The sequence below is a fragment of the Bidens hawaiensis genome, unplaced genomic scaffold (genome assembly GCF_021521415.1).
Source record: "Bidens hawaiensis isolate Kalapana, Puna unplaced genomic scaffold, B.hawaiensis_p1.1 tig00008700_1, whole genome shotgun sequence".
NCBI lineage: Eukaryota > Viridiplantae > Streptophyta > Magnoliopsida > Asterales > Asteraceae > Bidens > Bidens hawaiensis.
Genome location: NW_027491627.1, coordinates 166,499 through 186,556, shown reverse-complemented (window position 1 = coordinate 186,556; position 20,058 = coordinate 166,499). Strand labels below are relative to the sequence as shown.

The following is a 20,058-nucleotide window of genomic DNA, read 5'->3' as shown; positions in this document are numbered from 1 at the left end:
GAAATTAAAAAGAAAACTTGTGATTGGCTGGAATCTCTTCGGGCACTTCTCACACTACGAAACACTGCTGAAATGAACTCAATCGTATATATGTGTGTGTGTGTGTGTGTGTGTGTATGTGTGTTTGTGTGTGTGTAGGGGGGAGGTTAACGTACAAAATGAAATTAACGTGCTAAACGTGAGAGTCAAGTAGAGTAATTATATCTCTACTCTACTTGATTCTCACGTTTAGCACGTAAATTTCATTTGTATTTGATCCAAACCACACACACACACACACACACTTATATATATATATATATATATATATATAGGGTTGGGTTATAATGAAAACCTTTTTGAGTTGTGAAAACCATTGAAACTCTACCTAGACCACATATTCAAATAATTCAATTGATTTGTATGTTCAATATTAAAGGTGAATAAAAAAACTAAAATCAATTTCAATAAACATTTAAATTAATAAAAAAAGGGCAATCGAGTACATTCTCTCAAACAACTTTTTAATTTTCTCTTTCCTCCTATCATTTCAACTTTCTTTTTCCTATTTTTTTCTTACATCCTCTCTTTCCTCTAACCACTTTTCAACTTGCTCTTTCATCTAACCACTTTTCAACTTTCATTTTTCCTATAACCACATTTCAACTTTCTTTTTCTTTCCATCATTTCAACTTTCTATTTCCTACTTCTCTTTATCTCTCTCTCTCTCTCTCTCTTTTCACAAGTTTCCGGTTAGCTTTTAACAAAAATATGCGATTTTCTGGCACTCTTTGGAAATCCTTCGCACCACAAGCCTCTTAGCGGGTTTTTGGTCTGGAAGTAATATAAAACATATGTTAATTGTATAAAAAAACTTATGTTACTTGTTTAAAACATATGTTCAAAAAACATATGTTAATTGTGTAAAAAAAACAGTGTACTAAAAACAACAAAAAACATAAGTATAATGCTATAACATATGTTCAAAACATATGATCGAATTAGGGTTTTATAAACATCAGATTTTACCTACCAATATAAACTAAAACCAAGTAGTGTATATTAACAACAAATTGTTTTCATTATATGCAATCAAGCACACAAATAAGAAAATGATAGATCGTGCTTAAAAAATTTTGGGTGAGATTTACATAATTACATAATTACTCTACTTGTAGATATAATTAATTTACTTGATTCTCACGTTTAGCACGTAAATTTTATTTGTATTTGATCCAAGCCACACACACACACACACACACATATATATGGTTGGGTTATAATGAAAACCTTTTTGAGTTGTGAAAACCATTGAAACTCTACCTGGACCACATATTCAAATAATTCAATTGATTTGTGTGTTCAATATTAAAAGTGAATAAATGTTTTTTGATCAAATGATTCTTGGAGATGTAGGATTAGGACGAAGGACTTCTAGGGAGATGATATAGTTTTGGCTTTAGAATATGTTTTAGATTCATAACCTTACCGACTTGATATAATATGTTTTTGTTACTACTATTGTTTATTTCTACTACAAATACTGCTATTTATTATAATTATCTTGTGTACTTATCAACCTTTTTTCCCGTCAATACTAAATATTACAATATTCTATTTTTATACTTTACCTACTTTTCTAATATTATATTGCTTGTTTTGGAACCGGGGTCCCTTGGAAACAGCCTCTCTATTCCTTAGGGATAGAGGTAAGGTTTGCGTTTATCTCACCCTTCCCAGACCCTGCTAATAGTTTTTGCTATGTGTGGGATTTACTGGGTATGATTGTTGTTGTTGATTCTTCAACTAAAACAGAAGGCAACAAAAATAGCCCTAATTGTAACAACATTAAATCACAGATTATAAATTGTACCTAAAATCTTGTAATGAAAGCATTTAGCTCCAATCTTACACAATTCCAAGAAAAAACACAATTAAGCTGAAAATAACCCAATATCAATCAATAACATTTTAGATTAAAAACAATAGCCAAAACAAACCTAAATTAAAAAACAAATACCATATAAAATATAGAACTTTAATTCCACCAAAATCAAAAAGCTCTGTATAATTTTTAACAAACTTGAAACAAAAATTCTAACTAAAATGTAAAGGTTTAAACCGGAGGTGTGTTTCGGCCACCTTTTTTTTTGATAAATTAGTTATTAACTAGCAAAAAAAATTTAGACCCAAATCCAGAAAAAATAAACACAAACCGATATGACAAATCTAAGAATCAACCGATGGTTGGTAGTACCGGCAGGTTGCGAGAAAAAGTGTAACATCCTGTTTTCTAGTTTCGGTTAATAAATGAAAATACGAGTTATGATGAGTCGGGCTAGTGTTGGGTAAATGGATATGGGTTATGGACTTGGGTTATGAAATAAAGAATGAAAGACCATGTGCTTAAGCCCATGATCCATAATTATATAAGCCTTAATTACCCATTTATTCCATTCATTCACACATATTTCATACATCATTAAAACACACACTTAAGCTCTCTATGTAGTTTCTCTCTTTTCTCTAAGCCGAATCAAGAAGGAAAACCGATCCCGACCCAAGGTAATAATAGTATGATGTTGTATGAACTTAAACCCTTTAGATTTAGTCACGAAACGACGAGCCGACACTGTTAAACCGTTAAAGTCACGAGATCCGGGTGGAATATGGTATAAACCGAACCTAAGATTAGCTTAGGGGTCGCCCTAGCTCAGATCTGGATCTAACGGGACGAAAAACAGTGAAAACGGTGGAAAACGAGTCAGATCTCGTTTTTCCGGTGAAGCCGCGGTTTTCCGGCGACAGTGCCGGAAAGGCGGAGTGTACGAGAATGATGTGTCAGAGAATGTTTCTGACATTCTCTGGCCTAACCCTAATTCGTTAACGGGAAGTTAACGAAATAGAGGTAATTCGTTAACGGGGAGTTAATGAATTAGAAGCAATTCGTCAAGTGATTTGTTAATGGAAGCTTAACAAACTAGCCTTAGTTCGTACCTAGATTCGTTAAGGAAAGATAGCGAATTAACCCCAATTTGTTATAGTCATTTGTTACAAAAGAGATAACGAATTAGAAGGTCCAATTCGTTACAGAGGGGTCATTCGCTATAGGGTTCAATCCGTCTATGGACCAGTTCATTATGGGGTCCAATCTGTTACATGGATCGGTTCGTTACAATAGACGATTCGTTATAAAGTAACGAATGGGTCATTCGTTATGAACCCAATTCGTTAAGAATCAAGTAACGAACTAGAAGTTTGACAAATGACAGAACAGTCCATGGACTTAAAGAAGAATGATATAATTACATAACAGCACTTGGAATTTAATGATTTATGATAGATACCTTTAAAGGTTAACGAGTAAATATTAACTACCCGGTAAAGGTTCAATGAAGTAAAACCGTCCTAGACACTTAAGATTAATTAAGTAAACGACAAGAAGAGCTAGAGCCATATTTAATATATGTAATGGTTGTACAGTTAGTCGTGCACAGCTCAAGAAGGGGATAACCATAAACGGTGAACGTAATCGCGTTCAGGTGAGTTTCTAGCCCCATTCCTTGTTATGTTTTCGGAGTTGTGTGCATACTCGATGTGATTTGTTAATACACTTATCCTAAGTGATAAGTGTATGCCTTATGAGAATTATGTGAAAGGTATGATTGACTGCTTGTCGGTACGTGAACGATCTTCAGATATTGCACGTATTGCCAAGTAATGATTATGGATATAATGATATGTATAATGTATGAATGATATGTACGTATGTTATGAATGAATGTAAGAGATAGCTAGGTACAGAAGAAAGGGACTGAGCCCTAATAATACTCAAGGTAGAAAAGGGACTGAGCTCTAATAATACTCAAGGCAGAAAAGGGACCGAGCCCTTTATAATCTCGAGGCAGAAAAGGGACTGAGCCCTAATAATACTCAAGGCAGAAAAAGAGACCGGACCCTAATAATATCTTAGGCAAAATAGAATAATGTAAAGTAGAATTTAGAATAAAGTATGAAGGTAAGTATACATATATCACGTACGAAGTATGAGAATATAAAGTATGTACGAGAGTATGTAATAAATGAATGTATTGTACGTTGTATGATTAACTAGAACTCACTCAGCGTAGCTGACTTTTAGTATGCACGCAGGTGAGTAGGATGAGGCAGCTGGCTTGAGGGGAGCACATGGCATTGAATAAGAGGCTGACATCGGAAGACTCGAGACGTTATCAGTTTATGTTTAATGTTTTGTTTACTTTAAAAGACAAAGAGGTTTGTTTAAGACAAGTTATGTAACGTTTTATGAAAGTTTTATTATTTCGCGAATGTTTTTATTAACTCTGATGATTAGAACGATGTTAATGAGTAAATCCAACGCCCAAATGTGAGGCACCGGTAACAGGGCCTTACAAAAAGGTCAGCCACCGGAGCGGCGATTGCGAGAAAACGGCCACACCACCTACCATCACCAACATTCCACCATCACGGTGTCATCGTCCACTGTCACCGACACTCTCCTTCAAAATCCGGCAACTCTCCATCAATATCCGGCCACACTGATTTCTCATCATCTATTTGAAAAACGTGAAGACCAATTATGATTCAAGAAGAAGAGTTGATTTCATTTTCGACTGATTGAGAACATCTCCACATGGTTCATATCTTTTATAGAGAAGAAGATTATGAATGTCATACAAAAAAGATAGGATTTGATCTTGATCTTGAAACAAATGAATAAAGAAGATATGATTTAAGAATATGTGAGATTGGTATCTTAAAAATAAAAAAAGATGTAATGGTTGCAAATAAAAAGGTGCGGGGAGAAAGAAAATGAATGGGTGTAGAAATTACCTAAATACTCTTTAGAATATATTACATCTATGCATATGTGGTTTGATCTAGACCACACAATTGAGTTTCCATGGCTTTCACAACTTAAAAGGTTTTTATTTTATACTTTCTATATATATATATATATATATAATTGATTTCTTTTGGTTTTAAGAACTCAAAGTAACAAAAAAAATTTTGAATTTTTTTTGCTTACATATATGTAATACATAGGTTATATGTACGTAAAAAAAATTACAATATTTTTTTACATACCGAATCGACTTTTTACATAGGTGTAACTAACGTTTACACCAGTGTAATTATCACAAATCTTTATTCTTTTAAATAATTTATTTTTAAATAGATTTAATTTAAACCACATATTTTATAATAATTTAAATGATTGTGTAGTATATATTGAGTTCTTAACATTTTACAACTTATAAATTTCTCAAAATATTCGTTTCATATATATATATATATATATATATATATCGGATGGTTCAAGAGAGAAATGATATTATTGCAAGAAATGCAAGAAATTAATATGAACCACTAGTTCTGTTTTAAGTTTTAAATGTTTAAAGCTAAATAAAGAAAGTATTAATCATTCTCTTTCTTCAATTAATATAACTAATAAACCATAATACTTATTTACTTAATTAATATAATTAATTAAATTAATATAATTGAAAAATATTAAGAACTCATTTATTTTATAACTTATTTTTTGTATCTTGAATTTTTATCCTACACAAGTATAATTTATTCATACATTAAAATTTATTTCTATCTAAAACTAATTTCTTCCAACTCAATATATTAATATCAATCAAAACATACTTACATTATAATGAATAATACCAAAAAACTAGTTTACATGTGTTTGCATTAAAAATCAACAAAAAAAATACAACCTACACAAAAATGTATAATCTACACTTGTTATAAGAATAAGACAACATATAACCTACACACGAAAAACATATAACCTACACACAAATTTATCATCAATGAAATACACACGCACACGAAAACATATAACCTACACACGAAAAACATATAACCTACACACGAAAATTTTATCTTACACAAATACAATTTATTCATACATTAATTTCTTTTTATTCAAAACCAATTTCTTCAAACTCAACATATCAATATCCATCAACACGTAATTACATTGTGATGAATAATACAAAAAACTATCTTACACATGTTTGCATTAAATGTCAATAAAAAATATACAACCTACACAAAAACATATAACTTACACTTGCTCTAAGAATAAAAAAACATATAACCTACATACGAAAAACATATAACCTACGCATGTGTATCTTTGTGTAGTTTATATAATTGTTGATGTCGAATTATATATGTAAGACCAGGTGGACAAGCCATGTAATTCACATTGAAAAATTTTGTGTAGTTTGATATGTAACATTTGTAATATTAAAACAATATATGCATTAATTTTTATTGAATAAATATTAGCTTGATTTTTGTGACACAATTTTTGTAATATTTTGTATGTTGTTTGGTTTAATTTTGGTTATATTATAGATTGAAAATTATTTGATAAACAACTTTTTTATACAAATAAAAAATAAAAAAAAAACATAAAAAATTAATAAAACCAATAAGTTTACGACGATTATTGTAAAAGTTATGTTAGTTATCTAAGTATATTTAGATTGGTTTTGACAACATAATTGTATAATGTCAATTTTATAAAATTTTTTATATTAAAATAATATCTGATACACAACAATTATTGTGAAATAGTTAGAAACTTGGTTGAAATAAAGTAAATTAAACTATCGTTGTTTGCACGCGGAAACAAGTTGTAGACATAAAACTTGGAGGTTATCATTATTTTTGCAACTACTATAGCATCCAAGTATTGTATAGGTTAATTAATAATGTCCCCTTTCACTTCTTTGCATTCTAGCTCGCTCAGTACTTATTGCTGTACCAAAAGACTCCTTTGTTTTTTTCATCACTTTCATCGGGCTCAATGAACAAGCAAACTTTGGACTCTCTCCATAAGGCCTTGTAAAAGGGAGTGCTATCAAACTGATAGAACTCACCCAGAACTGGCTTTATTGCTTTGGTGGCTTCCACGGCACGAAAACAAATGGTGCACAACATGTGTGTCGGTAACGCGATTCAACACCCTGTTTAGAACCGGCCCAAAGTCCCTATCAACCGTCACGAGCGCACCATTCATCCAGTTCCATGCAGAGTCGTCGTAGTGCGGCAGAGAAGGGTGCGTGTGTTGAAGGTACGTCACGGTCACAATAAACATGTTCGTGACCGTCAACGCACCTAGGTAGACGCAGAACACCCAAGCGAGCCCGTAAGCCATCGAGGCCTTGAACACCAACAAAATTACGCTGAGAATCCCGATATCCGACACGAGAACCAGGAATCGCTCGTTATCAAAGAAAATGGGGCTGCGAGGGTCGAAGTGACTAGCGAATCTATCGTAAGGCCTTCCAGCAGCATTAATGGACAAGTATATGTACCATCCGAGAGTGAGTTTGATAGCGAGGGTGAAGGTACGACCCAGGGGGTTGTCGAAGTAAAAGGAGGCGGCACCGAGTTTCGATTTCTCCTTAGGAACATAGACCTCGTCACGCTCAAGCGAACCGGTGTTGGAATGGTGGCTGAACTTCCATGAGAAGTAAGGGGTGGTGACGAACGTGTGTAAAGAAGCCTACGGTGTCATCCACCCATTCGTAGTCGCTGAAGGCATGGTGACCGCATTCGTGACCGATAACCCACAAACCCATCATCACGGTACCTTGAGCGACCCAGTAGAGCGGCCAGGCGATGCACTGAAGCGGGTGCGGGAGGTGCGGGATATAAGTGGTGGCCACGTAGTAGAAGAAGGCGACCGCGGCAACGTCAACTCCCAGATACGAAAAGGATTTGATCAAAGGCCTTTCGAAACATTGAGGTGGTATGGCTTTTCTAATGTCTCCTAATGTAAACTCGGGTTTTGAGGTTGGGGCTCTTTTCAAAACGACCTCAGGGTCACTTGGATTCGACCGGCCACCCGCACCCATGTTTGGCTCTCTCAGTGGCTGATGAGAGCATGTAGTCTTCAATATATACCCCAAAAGGTATGAAATTGAAGGTGGCCAGACGCCTTTGTCTACTGCGTTAGGTCCAAGATAACGTTATCAAGTTTATTATTATATTATTTTTCCTATGTTGGTCCAAGAACCTTATCAAGTTTACTATTATTTGCTTTTCCCTATGTTGGTAGTCAATAATGAGATTCTTCCCGGTCCCTTCATTAAATATGACCAAGAGAATATTGTTAAAAAAGCAGAAAAGAAACAAACAAACAACATACAATCTTTTGGTGTGCTATGAATTAAATCAAGGGAAATTTATCAATATGTCCATTTAATCTTCAAGTTTAAAGTTTTATCCATAAACTTTTATAATTCCCAAAGTGTCCATTGTAAATAAGCTTGAATACTAACTTATTTGTGTTGTCAAGTTATTTTTTCTTACCCATTTAAAACTTAACACATAAAAAACTAATATCAGAAAATAAAAACAACAATCAACAGCATGTGTTTGAAGACAAAAAAATAATGTTTCCACTAGGCAATATAATCTTCTCTTTCTAGAGTTTGAAACAATTACTAGAGAGAGGTGTCATTTGTCAACAAAAGGAAGAAGGAGATCGTCCGACCATATATATACAATATCATCGACGCCAGAGTAGATAACAGATGAGAGAGAAGAGTAAAAGAAGATAGATGGTAAAGGAACAAACGTCAAGGCATACTACCACCCGACCATCACCACCGGACGGCATAAACTTTACTCCAAGTCGAATCGGGTCAAAATTATGTCTAAACGTTCGATTTAAATCCGACACGGCTCGATTTTGAGTAAAATTTAGGCCCACGCATAAATAAAAGTAAGTGATTCAAACGGTAAATTCGAAAATTAAAACTTTATGTATTAAAGGTTATAAAAGAAAAATTAATAAGATTTTTTTTATGATATTCAATATAAAACTTAATTTAATTCAACTAATTTTAACGAAATTGATCCACCTTTTATACATTCGGCAACACTTTTATAACGTCAGGCTTACTTTTATACCGTCGGTCATCATTTTAAAAGAGAAAACCAGCGTCTGACTTGATTTAGGGGATGAGCCAACCGTATATACAATGGACATAATGAGAAGTTTTTTGGTCAAATGGACAAAGGACTTGAGTTAGTAATATAGACATTTTAAGAATTTTCTCTTAAATCAATGGGCTCAGATTAACTCCTATGGGCTAATTATATTTGTTAATCAATAATTAAATTAAACATGGGCTATATTAAAGAAGATACAAGTGCCAAGATAAACGGTAGAATGACCCCGTAAGTTACAATCGACACAACATGAACAAATAAACTGTATAGCCGATAAGGCGTATGTTTTTCAAAGCTTTTGTTGTGGGTTGTTGCTACAACAAAGATAAGACCAATGATAGTGAATGGACTGGTTAGGCTAAGAGGCTTCAAGGGTTCAGGTTAGCCTAACGCAGGTCGTGGTGTCCCTCTACGTTTGCAAAACGTAGAAGGAGGTTCACTAGTTAGTTGTTCGTTGATATAGCTCACCGAGGATCAAGAACCGTGATGTTTGGAATCGGTTTTAGGATGATGTTCTTGGTGAAGCTATGAAGTTATTGAATTAAGAAAGAAATAAGCTATAAGCATATTTCTCAAGGAAGAAGAGGAGATTAGGGAGATGGTGTTATCTGCCCATATCTGTTATGTTTATGTTTAAGGCTAAGTTATCTATTTATATGAAGAAGATCAAAACCTTTTAGTCCAGTTAACTAAACTAGTTAGCCTCTTGTTTGCATAGAGAGTTGACCTTTATGGGCGGGAAGGCTTGGACCGCAGGTCCATAGTTTAAAATAATAATACTTTATCTGAGTATGTACTTTGGTCAGAGGAGAACAGTGATTTGACATCGTACTGTAGCACGTGGGTACTTGTTTACAAAAGTTTGGGCGGGAAATGAAGCTTTTAACCTTTTAACCCTTTTAGCATTAACGTGTTTCAGCCATTTTATTATTTCCTTGGACTACCCCGTCATCATAGGTCGAGTAGAGAGTTGTCAACCCTCTTTACATATGTATCGGCAATTTAAAATTTATAGCATAAAGGTGTTACTAATTGGTGTATTGTTGTTGGATGATAAATCTTGATTAAAGATGATTGATTTTGGTGCTCAAATTTATAACTTCATCTATTGTGGTAAATAAAACATTTTGCTTTCTAAAACAATCTCTGACAGAATGTTCATAGATATCTTTGAAGTGACGTGAATGTGTCTACCCTCGTTCATAAAGAAACAGTATATTTTTCTGGAGCACCAACTAACATATATATCCGTATAATTTATTTTTAATAATTTTATTGTACAATCCACGATAGAATTAAACTCTTCAAAATACCATTACACGTTATGTGATAGGAGTATATTTTAATCTACTTTGCAAGGTGTCAAAATAATAAGCTACACGTATCATAGTCGTGTTGCGTACGTGGTACAGCGGTGGCACCCTGCAAATCTATATAAATATATCCTAATTAATTTCTAAGCTGCTTACTTTACTTTCATTTCAAACACCCATCTCTTATCCATTAAAACTGATCAAAATGCAGACGGCCAAAAATGCAGCAGCTTCCATCAAAGAGACGGCAGCGAACATCGGTGCCTCCGCTAAGTCCGGCATGGAAAAGACCAAAGCCACCCTACAAGAAAAGGTACGTTTCCACCATTTGTTAAATATTTCTTTGTTTCTCTTGGTTTCTTTTATAAAAGAGTTCACGTGTGTGTGTTTTAGGGTTGTTTTTACACGTTTTTACTTATTATGGATATGACTTTTTTTACTTATTGTGGATATGATTTTTGGAACTCATTTTTATAAGGTGTTTTTGAGTAGGAATTAGAAAAAAAAAATGAGATGAAGGTGAGGTGGTATGTAAAAGGTGGTGATGATGATCAGTGTTTTGAAACCCACCCGTCCGGGCCGGGCCGGTCAGACCGGTCCAACCCGGACCCGGTACAAATACCGGGCCGGGTAAGGGTGTTTGACCCGTTTTCTAAAAACCCGGCCGGGTTTGATGGTTTGCGGTCCGACCGGAACCGTTGACCCGGAGGGTGGCAAATGTACCTTTTTAATATTTTTCAGTTTTTACTCAAAAAAATCTAAGTCTATCAACATTCAAACCCTAAATCGCAACTTCTCGGTTACCCTCGTCGCTCTAAGATCTGTAGATCGAGAAGAAAACGGAAGAAAAAAAAGTAGAATAGAAGATGACGAGCTATAATAATGCCAGATTCTTGATTGATATAATCATCAGTTGTGGTGGACAATAGTGTATGTGAGCTGGTAGTGATGGATGTGAGTGGCGGCTGCTATTTTAATATTTAGGGTTCGAGAAGTGGTAGGGAAGATATGGCTATGACTGTTATCTCAATGAAGGTTTTGGGGTAATTGGGAATCCAGAGAGAAAGTGGTATTTAATTATCATTTATTTTCTTAAAAAATAAGATCAATATTCTTCACATATTTAATCCTTCAAATTTTGAGTAAACATTAAATAGTCCATTAACATGGAGTATATTATATATAATAAATAAATATATTATCTATGACGTCATCCGGGTGGGTCAATATACTGTCCGACCTCTCTCTCTCGGGCCGGTCAGACATGTGACCCAGTAAGTCGTCCGGGTCGATCTTCGGGTCTGAAAACATTGGTGATGATGATGTGGTAATGTTTTTGTGTGTTTTTATAACTTTTTATTAGGTCTTGAGTTTTGAATTTTTTTTTTTTTTGTTTATATGCCTCTCCATAAGAAAACGATTTTTTTGATGTTTTTTTTAGAAAACGATATTTGATGTTTTTCTATTGATTCTCTAAATAATGGGTCACTATATAATTACAAATAATGGGTCACTATATAATTACACCCCGTATCTGATTTCACACTATCAAACGCCAGTTTACACGTTTACATAATACACGATTTGCTGTGACTATAAACGATATAAGTGTCAAAACGGTCTTTAGACCTTTTATCCAAATGTCGTCTAAAACATTGTTGGTTGGTTTAGACATAAGACGGTGTGTTTATAGTGTTTATAGCTGACCTCATACATAAATAATTTAAAACCTCACCAACTTAATTAACTTATTATTCCGAAATAGGGAACTTAATTAACTTATTATTCCGAAATAGGGCGAGAGAATGACTGCACATGATCCAACTCAAAAGGAAATGGCAACGGAGAAGAAGGAAGCGAGAATAAACCAAGCGGAGTACGAAAAACAGGTGGCACGAGAACAAAACGCCACGCAGAGACAGGCGGCAGAAGCCACAGGTACGCACTCGTTCTCCACAACCGGAGCCACCGGTCATGAGATGGGAAGCCACCAGATGTCGGCCTTGCCTGGTCATGGAACAGGAGAAACTGCTGGAAATGTAGTGGAAGGGGTTGTGAAGTCTCACCCCATTGGAACGGATACAGGTACGGGTACGACTTTGGCGGGGCATAATACAAAAGCTGGTGGAGGTGCCGGTGGATATGGTACAGGTGGAGCTTATCGTTGATAGGTTGTAGGAGGGATTTTGATTGATTTGTGTTGGTTTTTTAGTAGTGTTTGAACTTGAAATAATTTTATGTTATGAGTTTGATGTAAATCCTGTTTTCTGTCTACGTGGAGTATTTCGTGAAAAGTAACTTGTAATAAAAAGATTGCATGTTTAGGTGAAAACATGTTAGGACAGTTATTTTCATTGGGTGGCTGATGAAGAAAAAACTGGAAACTTCTTGTAAGAGAAATGCTTCCATGGTATGGAAGATGCAGCTGGCTTGATTATGTTGCGTTAAATGATACACCTTCCATTCATTATAACTTCATTTACTATAACTCATTATAAGTATTTACAATAACTCATTATAGTGTCCATGCTTGAAAATAACAAAGTTTAAGGTGTATTAAATGATTTTTTTTTATCAAATGATAATGTTATTGAAAAGTGGGTCTATTAGTATTGTCTATTAATGTTAGTTGTGTGAGTTTAATTATAAATTTGAAAATTGACTAATAAATTTTGAAAGTTGACAATTATAATGAGATAAATAAAAAGATATTGACTAATAAATTTTGAAAGTTGACAATTATAATGAGATAAATAAAAAGAGAAATATGGACACGTTAATGGGACTAGGGAAGTAATATATAATCTATATGATTGTAAATTGTAATATCCATGTCATGTGCCCCTTCATTTAAAGGAGGGCTTAAAAGCAGAAAATATAATCTGGTTGTCCATAGAATTAGTTAGTTAGAATTGGATTTAAAACTAAAGGTTAATTAATTTGTGTGGAATTTAAAAGAAATATTGTGTCTGGAACTAAAACTTCACTACAAATTTAAATGTTGGTCGGAGATTGCAGTTATTTTGGTTAAATTGTTTATTCACATTTTGGAGTGATTGTTGAATCTTTTATAAGAAAACTAGATTAAGATCCAGTGTGTAACAGGGGTTAGAATAAATAAATTTATTAATCGACGAAACAATATAAAACACAAATAATGTGTTAAATTGTATGTATAAATATTTAGTTTATAGTATAATAAATTACATTTAAATGATATGGTGTGTGCGTATATATATATTTCTAAATCTCTAAATATTTCTCTGTATACAGCATTTATAGTTTCATAGGTAATTTTATCGTATTTGTCTCCACATGTATTTCATGTCATCTTTTTTATATTTGTGTTCTTAACAACGGATATAGGATATCAGACTTTACAACATTTATAGTCCGGATAACATTAAATATTTTTAAAACTAAGTAACCATACACAATAATTTATGAAAGAGCCATTGATAAGTTTGATGACAAATGCATTTTATAATAGTTGACTTTCTTATTAATTTCTTCCTTGAGTAATATGGGATGGAATTAAATAGTTTTTTTTTAAAAAACCTTTAATGTGTCAAGTGGCACAAGATGATCTAATTATATGCTAAGAGACATAACCACATTTTTATTTTTTATATTAAGGATTATGATTATATTATTAGTGATTACTTGTAAAGAATGCAGAATCGTTGAACTCACAAAAACCGAGTACCTATTCTTTAATCAAAAGTCCTTTTATTTTGTTATAATAATAATAAGTAAACAATGTATTTTATTTTCTTATCCAAGAAAGAATAATATACACTCACATGTCCATGAAGATACTCTCATTCTTGAGTTCTTAAAATTTAAAAATTACAATTTACAGCAACACACATTTATTATTGAAATTTATTATTGATTAATAACTAATTAACTCATAATAGTAGGAGAAGCATATTTAAAGAAAAGTTTCGTTACCATTTAATAATTTTAATTATTCTTTTTAAAATAAAGAATAAAAGTTTTATTGATTGAGAACAAATTTGCCAAATGACACAACTATTGTATAATTAGATGTCAAGTGACAGAAATAGGTTTTTGTTTATTATAATAGTAGATTGAATTCATATATTGAAATAATTCAAAAGATAATGACCGTATATTAAAATAAGTTGGAAAAAAACGTGATGGTGATTAAGAGATTGACAAGTGACAAAAATGAGTAGTCTTTTATTAGAAGAGAAAGAAATTTAATAGCCAAATAATACCAATTAACTATCACCTTGTAATTTTCAGATTCGTATCCCATTTCTTTCTTGGCATTTCATATGCTTCATTATTTTAACAACCTCATCCAAATCCGGCTACTTTTTCTGTATGTTTGGTTTACAGATTGCATCGGAATTTGTTAAAGGAATTAGAATTCGAAGGACTTTGCTTTAGAATTAAAATTTCCAAAACCAATTGGAATCTATGAAAGAATGTTAATTTAGAATGAAATTTGTTAAAGGAATTAGAATTTGAAGGACTTTGCTTTAGAATTAAAATTTCCAAAACCAATTGGAATCTATAAAAGAATTTTAATTTATAATGAATTTAAATGACAAAACAATCATAAGATAATCGGAGTCTATCACAATGCCCAACACTCATCCTGACCATTCACCTCGACCGCCATCACCTTAACCACCCGTCATCCCCTCCCTGGCCACTTGCACATCGTGTTCACCTCACCTACCACTTATCTACCCACCCAAAAATTGGCAGATAGTATTCAAAGACTTTATCTACTTTGGTTGAATTCCTTCATGATTTGCAAGAATTTGTTTGTTACGTGTTGTTAGAAATATTGTATAATAGAATCCGAAATAAGAAATAGAATTAAACACGAAACAGTGAACCGGGCTTGTATTTGACACAATTCCCTTAAACAGATTCACGGTCTGTTCCTAAGGTACTCCGATTCGAAGTAGAAGCGTAGCACTGCCAGACTCGATCACTTGCCTGAAATGAAATCGAAACAATATTGTTGCAGATGTCACACCCCGACCAAAGACGGTGGAACATGCCGAGGTGTAACGATTGCCCATAAGCTCATGAAACTATTTAAAGCAACAATATTTAACAAACTCATTTTATTTCACAACATTAAAAATGTCACATAACAATATTCAAAGGATAGTCACAACAAAATACAACAAAATATAGCAAATCAAATATTGTTCATTTTTGCTAAATATCCTAAAGGTATCGATGTCGTGTTCTTCAACTCCACAATCAACCTAGATGCAAACCTGTAACATTTCATAAATAAAGTTTATCAACACAAAGGTTGGTGAGCAATTCATAAGTTTGAGCACATATATATAGTAAGAAAAGCCACAAAACTTGTATACGAAACAATAAATAAACGCAATAACTTGGATAAATAGATAAAATCGCTAATAGAATTACGTTAGCGATACCTTGCTATAAGGGGATGCCAAGTAGTCTAGGATTTTATAGTTATCGTTAATTGCATTACGTTAACGACACCTTGCTATAAGGGGATACCAAATAGACTAGGATTTTATAGTTCCACCAACCAAAAGCGATAAACACATAGGCATATAATCATAGAACACCAAATCGAGCAATTATTTAAGTAAAGTATGCAACAACGTTTGTGGTTTAAGACTCAAGAATAAAGCATTTAGTTTAGATAAGTATGAAATGTCACCCCAAAACAAAAGATGGAAAACGGGGTATGAAAGTACTCACGTTCAAGTAATAAACTTGAAAGATGATAGTTTGAAGATTTGTCGGAACGACGAGTTTAATGAATAATGCCTAAAAGGAAAGAAGTCTTGGATTTAAAAAGGTTGTCTTGAAGATCTTTAATTGTTTTAGAACTTAATAAAGTATATAGTTCTATTTTTTTAAAACTAACAACGCACGTTAAGCGAGTGTTCGGTTTTATCGGTCCAAACTTTGTTATGAGATTAAGTTGGATCCAACATTTCCAAGTACTTAAGAAAATAATTAAAATCAGTTTGTAAACTATTTTTAAAGAAATATACAAGTCTTGATAGCTAAAAGCACACTTGTGTGTCTTAAGCGAGTAAAAAATCAAATTAGTTCGGTTTACATCTCACAACAAGTTCATAGATGGTTTTCACATGCCCAAATATCAAAGATCTTGTATAATAATGTACAAATGAAAATACTTCAGTTTTACAACCATAAAGTTAACAACAAAGTTTTTAAACAAAAGTTCGTTTTACAGTCTAGAGCTATTTACGGTTAAACCGAAGCATAGACTCTTAGAACTTATAACCATGAAACTTGTAAATATAACAAATAAACTAAAATGAGCAGAAGTTAAGCAAGATTAATATGTATAAACAAGTTATATAGATATATATATTAAGGACACGAAGTCCTCCATGAAGCCTTGCCTTACAAGGTCCGAAACCTCACCGACCGGAATCGGAGAAGTAACTAACAAAGCTAACAAGGGGTATTATATTATATATATGTTTTTCCGCCATAATCAAGTATTAATAGGACTGCATAAGCTAATTAGAATGAAAGATTAAACTCAGTTTGACTTTTGGAAGTCAAACACTCAAGAACACATAAATAAACAACCTTGGATCTTTGATATTTGATAGAGTTTTTGGAGTTGTAGCAGGGAAAAATAAAGGGGAAAATGGGTGTATATATAGGGTAATGTTGGTGGTCAAGTAAGAGTGTGAGACAAAAGAGTTTGCATGCAAAAATGATCAAAACAAAGCACAAAACAACAAATTCGGAGTTGCTGGTCTGCAGCAGGTCGCTCAACGCGACCATGAGGTTGCTCCCCCATCGCGTAGCGCGATGGGTGGTGGCTGGTGGTTTTTCCAACTTTTGATAATTGGCATATTTGGTCCCTGAAGTTCGTTTTAAGTGATTTTTACGTGTTTTAAGGACCAAAAAGGATGTTTTCAAGACCCAACAAGTGTAAAATAATATTGTAACATAAAATCTATTATTTTGATTATAACATAAGCTTCGGTTTACAAAACGGGTCGGCTTACATAATAAAACAATATAAATACGAATACAAACAAGACCCAAAATTGAAGAATGTCACAGTATTCCCTACTTTAGGAAATTTCGTCCCAAAATTAAGATGAAGACAATGATGCAAACAAATATGGATACTTCTCTTTCATTTCGTCTTCTCGTTCCCAAGTAAATTTTGCGCCGCGTCGTGATTCCCTTCGAACTTTGACTAACCGAATACGACTACGCTTGTTTTCTTCTCATTGCGATCCATGATCTCAACGGGTCATTCAACCATGATCATCGACTCATCGATATGTACTTCATCGAGAGGTATATGGAGATTACCCTCGACTAAGCACTTTTTAAGATTCGAAACATGAAATGTCGGATGAACACCAACAAGTTCTTGCGATAGTTCGAGTCGATAAGCTACCTTCCCAACACGCTCAAGAATTTTGAAAGGACCAACGAAACGAGGAGCTAGCTTACCCTTCTTTCCGAAACGGACTACCCCCTTCCAAGGAGATACTTTTAGAAGGACAAGATCATCAACATTAATGTGAGAATCCTAATTCGCACCGAAATCAAGAACACACGCTCGTTGCATATCCTCAAGTGTTTGAATCGTACGCTCGGATTGACCGTTCATTTGAGGATGATAAGCGGTGCTAAGATCGAGACGTGTTCCCAAAGCTTCTTGAAGTGAACGCCAAATATGAGAGGTAAAACGGGATTCGTGATCGGAGATGATAGATAATGGTAAACCGTGTCGACACACAATTTCCCGAACATAGATTTGAGCAAGCTGCTCGACAGATGACTTCTCGCGGGTCGGAATGAAATGAGCAGATTTGGTTAATCGATCGATGATCAACCAAACACTATTGTTGCCTTTTTTGGGTGTTGGGTAATTTGGTGATAAAGTCCATAGCAATGTCTTCCCATTTCCAAACAGGAATCGGTGGTTGCTCGAGTAGACCAAAAGGTCTTTGGTGTTCAGCTTTGACTTTTGAGCAAGTAAGACATTTAGATACATACAACGCTACGTCCTTTTTCATACCCGGCCACCAAAAGGTAGCACGAAGATCGAAATACATCTTATCCGCACCGTGATGAACGGAATACCGCAAATTATGAGCTTCGTCGAGTATACAAGTACGAAGGTCATCACAATCGGGAATCCAAAAATAATTGAGAAAGTACAAAAGACCATCGGGTTTGGTTTCGAGTTGAAGCTCGTCTCCACATGACATTTCGTCGTACATATTACCTTCTTCGATGGAGGTACATTAAGCTTGGAAGATTCGGATTTGAAGATCGGTTTGAACAACAACGCTTAGAAGCAAAACGGATTTAACATTAACCTTTCGACTTAGGGCGTCAGCGACAACATTCGCTTTACCGAGATGGTAGCGAATTTCGCAATCATAATCACTAAGTAATTCAGCCCATCGTCGTTGTCTCATGTTGAGATCTTTTTGGTTAAAAATATGTTGAAAGCTTTTATGATCGGTAAAAACCACACATTTTGTACCATAAAGGTAATGTCCAGATTTTGAGAGCGAAAACGACGGCACCAAGTTTGAGATCGTGAGTCGTATAGTTATTCTCGTTGACCTTTAGTTGCCTTGATGCGTAAGCGATGACTTGGCATCGTTGCATGAGAACACAACCAAGTTCTTGATGAGATGCATCGCAAAATACATCAAAACCGTCGTTTCCATCGGGAAGGGTTAGAATGGGAGCATTGCAAAACATGTTCTTGAGAGTGAAAAAGGCTTCCTTTTGCTTCGAACCCCAATCGAATGGTTTCCCTTTATGAGTGAGGGAGGTGAGAGGCAAAGAGATCTTGGAAAAATTTTGAATGAAACGCCGATAATACCTGGCCAAACCAAGGAAGGATCGAATTTCCGTGGGAGTCGTTGGAGTTTTCCAATCCTTAATGGCCTCAATTTTAGCGGGGTCAACATGAATACCTTTGTCGTTTAGGATATGTCCCAAAAATTGAACTACCTCGAGCCAAAATTCACATTTGGAGAATTTGGCGTAGAGTTGTTCGTTTCTAAGGAGTTCGAGAATGGTACGCAAATGATGTTCATGTTCGGCCTTGGATTTAGAAAAGATAAGGATGTCATCAATAAAGACAATAACGAATTTATCAAGGAATGGTTTGAAAACGCGGTTCATGAGGTCCATAAATACCGCGGGTGCATTTGTTAACCCGAAGGGCATAACCAAAAATTCAAAATGTCCATATCGAGTACGGAAAGCAGTTTTAGGAATGTATTCTTAGCGAACACGCAATTGATGGTAACCCGATGGAAGATCGATTTTGGAGAAACAAGTTGCGCCTTGAAGTTGGTCGAATAGGTCATCGATTCGTGGCAAGGGATAACGATTTTTGATAGTGAGTTTGTTAAGCTCTCGGTAATCGATGCACATACAAAACGAACCATCCTTCTTTTTCACGAAGAGAACGGGAGCACCCCAATGAGAAGAGCTTGGAAGAATGAAGCCTTTATCGGAAAGTTCTGCGAATTGGTTTGATAATTCTTGCATTTCCGACGGGGCTAAACGATAAGGAGCCTTGGCCACGGCCATCGCGCCGGGCACAAGATCAATACGGAATTCAATCGGACGAACGGGAGGAAGACCGGTAACATCATCGGGAAAGACGTCGAGGAAATCACGAACAATGGAAATATCTTGGATTTTCCTTTCCTTTTTGTCTTTTGTCACCGCGAGAGCT

At 34.5% G+C, this 20,058-nt stretch overlaps 1 protein-coding gene and 1 pseudogene across 1 annotated transcript; one reads left to right on the top strand and one right to left on the bottom strand.

Moving 5' to 3' along the window:
• Positions 1 to 6,750: 6,750 nt before the first annotated feature.
• LOC143529771 (delta(12)-fatty-acid desaturase FAD2-like) lies at positions 6,751 to 7,969 on the bottom strand (annotated as a pseudogene).
• Positions 7,970 to 10,484: 2,515 nt separating this feature from the next.
• Positions 10,485 to 12,516, top strand: LOC143529770 (11 kDa late embryogenesis abundant protein-like). The gene is made up of 2 exons (XM_077025487.1): positions 10,485 to 10,617; positions 12,101 to 12,516. Exons 1-2 carry the CDS (start codon positions 10,510 to 10,512, stop codon positions 12,470 to 12,472), a joined length of 480 nt encoding a protein of 159 aa, XP_076881602.1. The 5' UTR covers positions 10,485 to 10,509; the 3' UTR covers positions 12,473 to 12,516.
• The last annotated feature ends 7,542 nt before the right edge of the window (positions 12,517 to 20,058 follow it).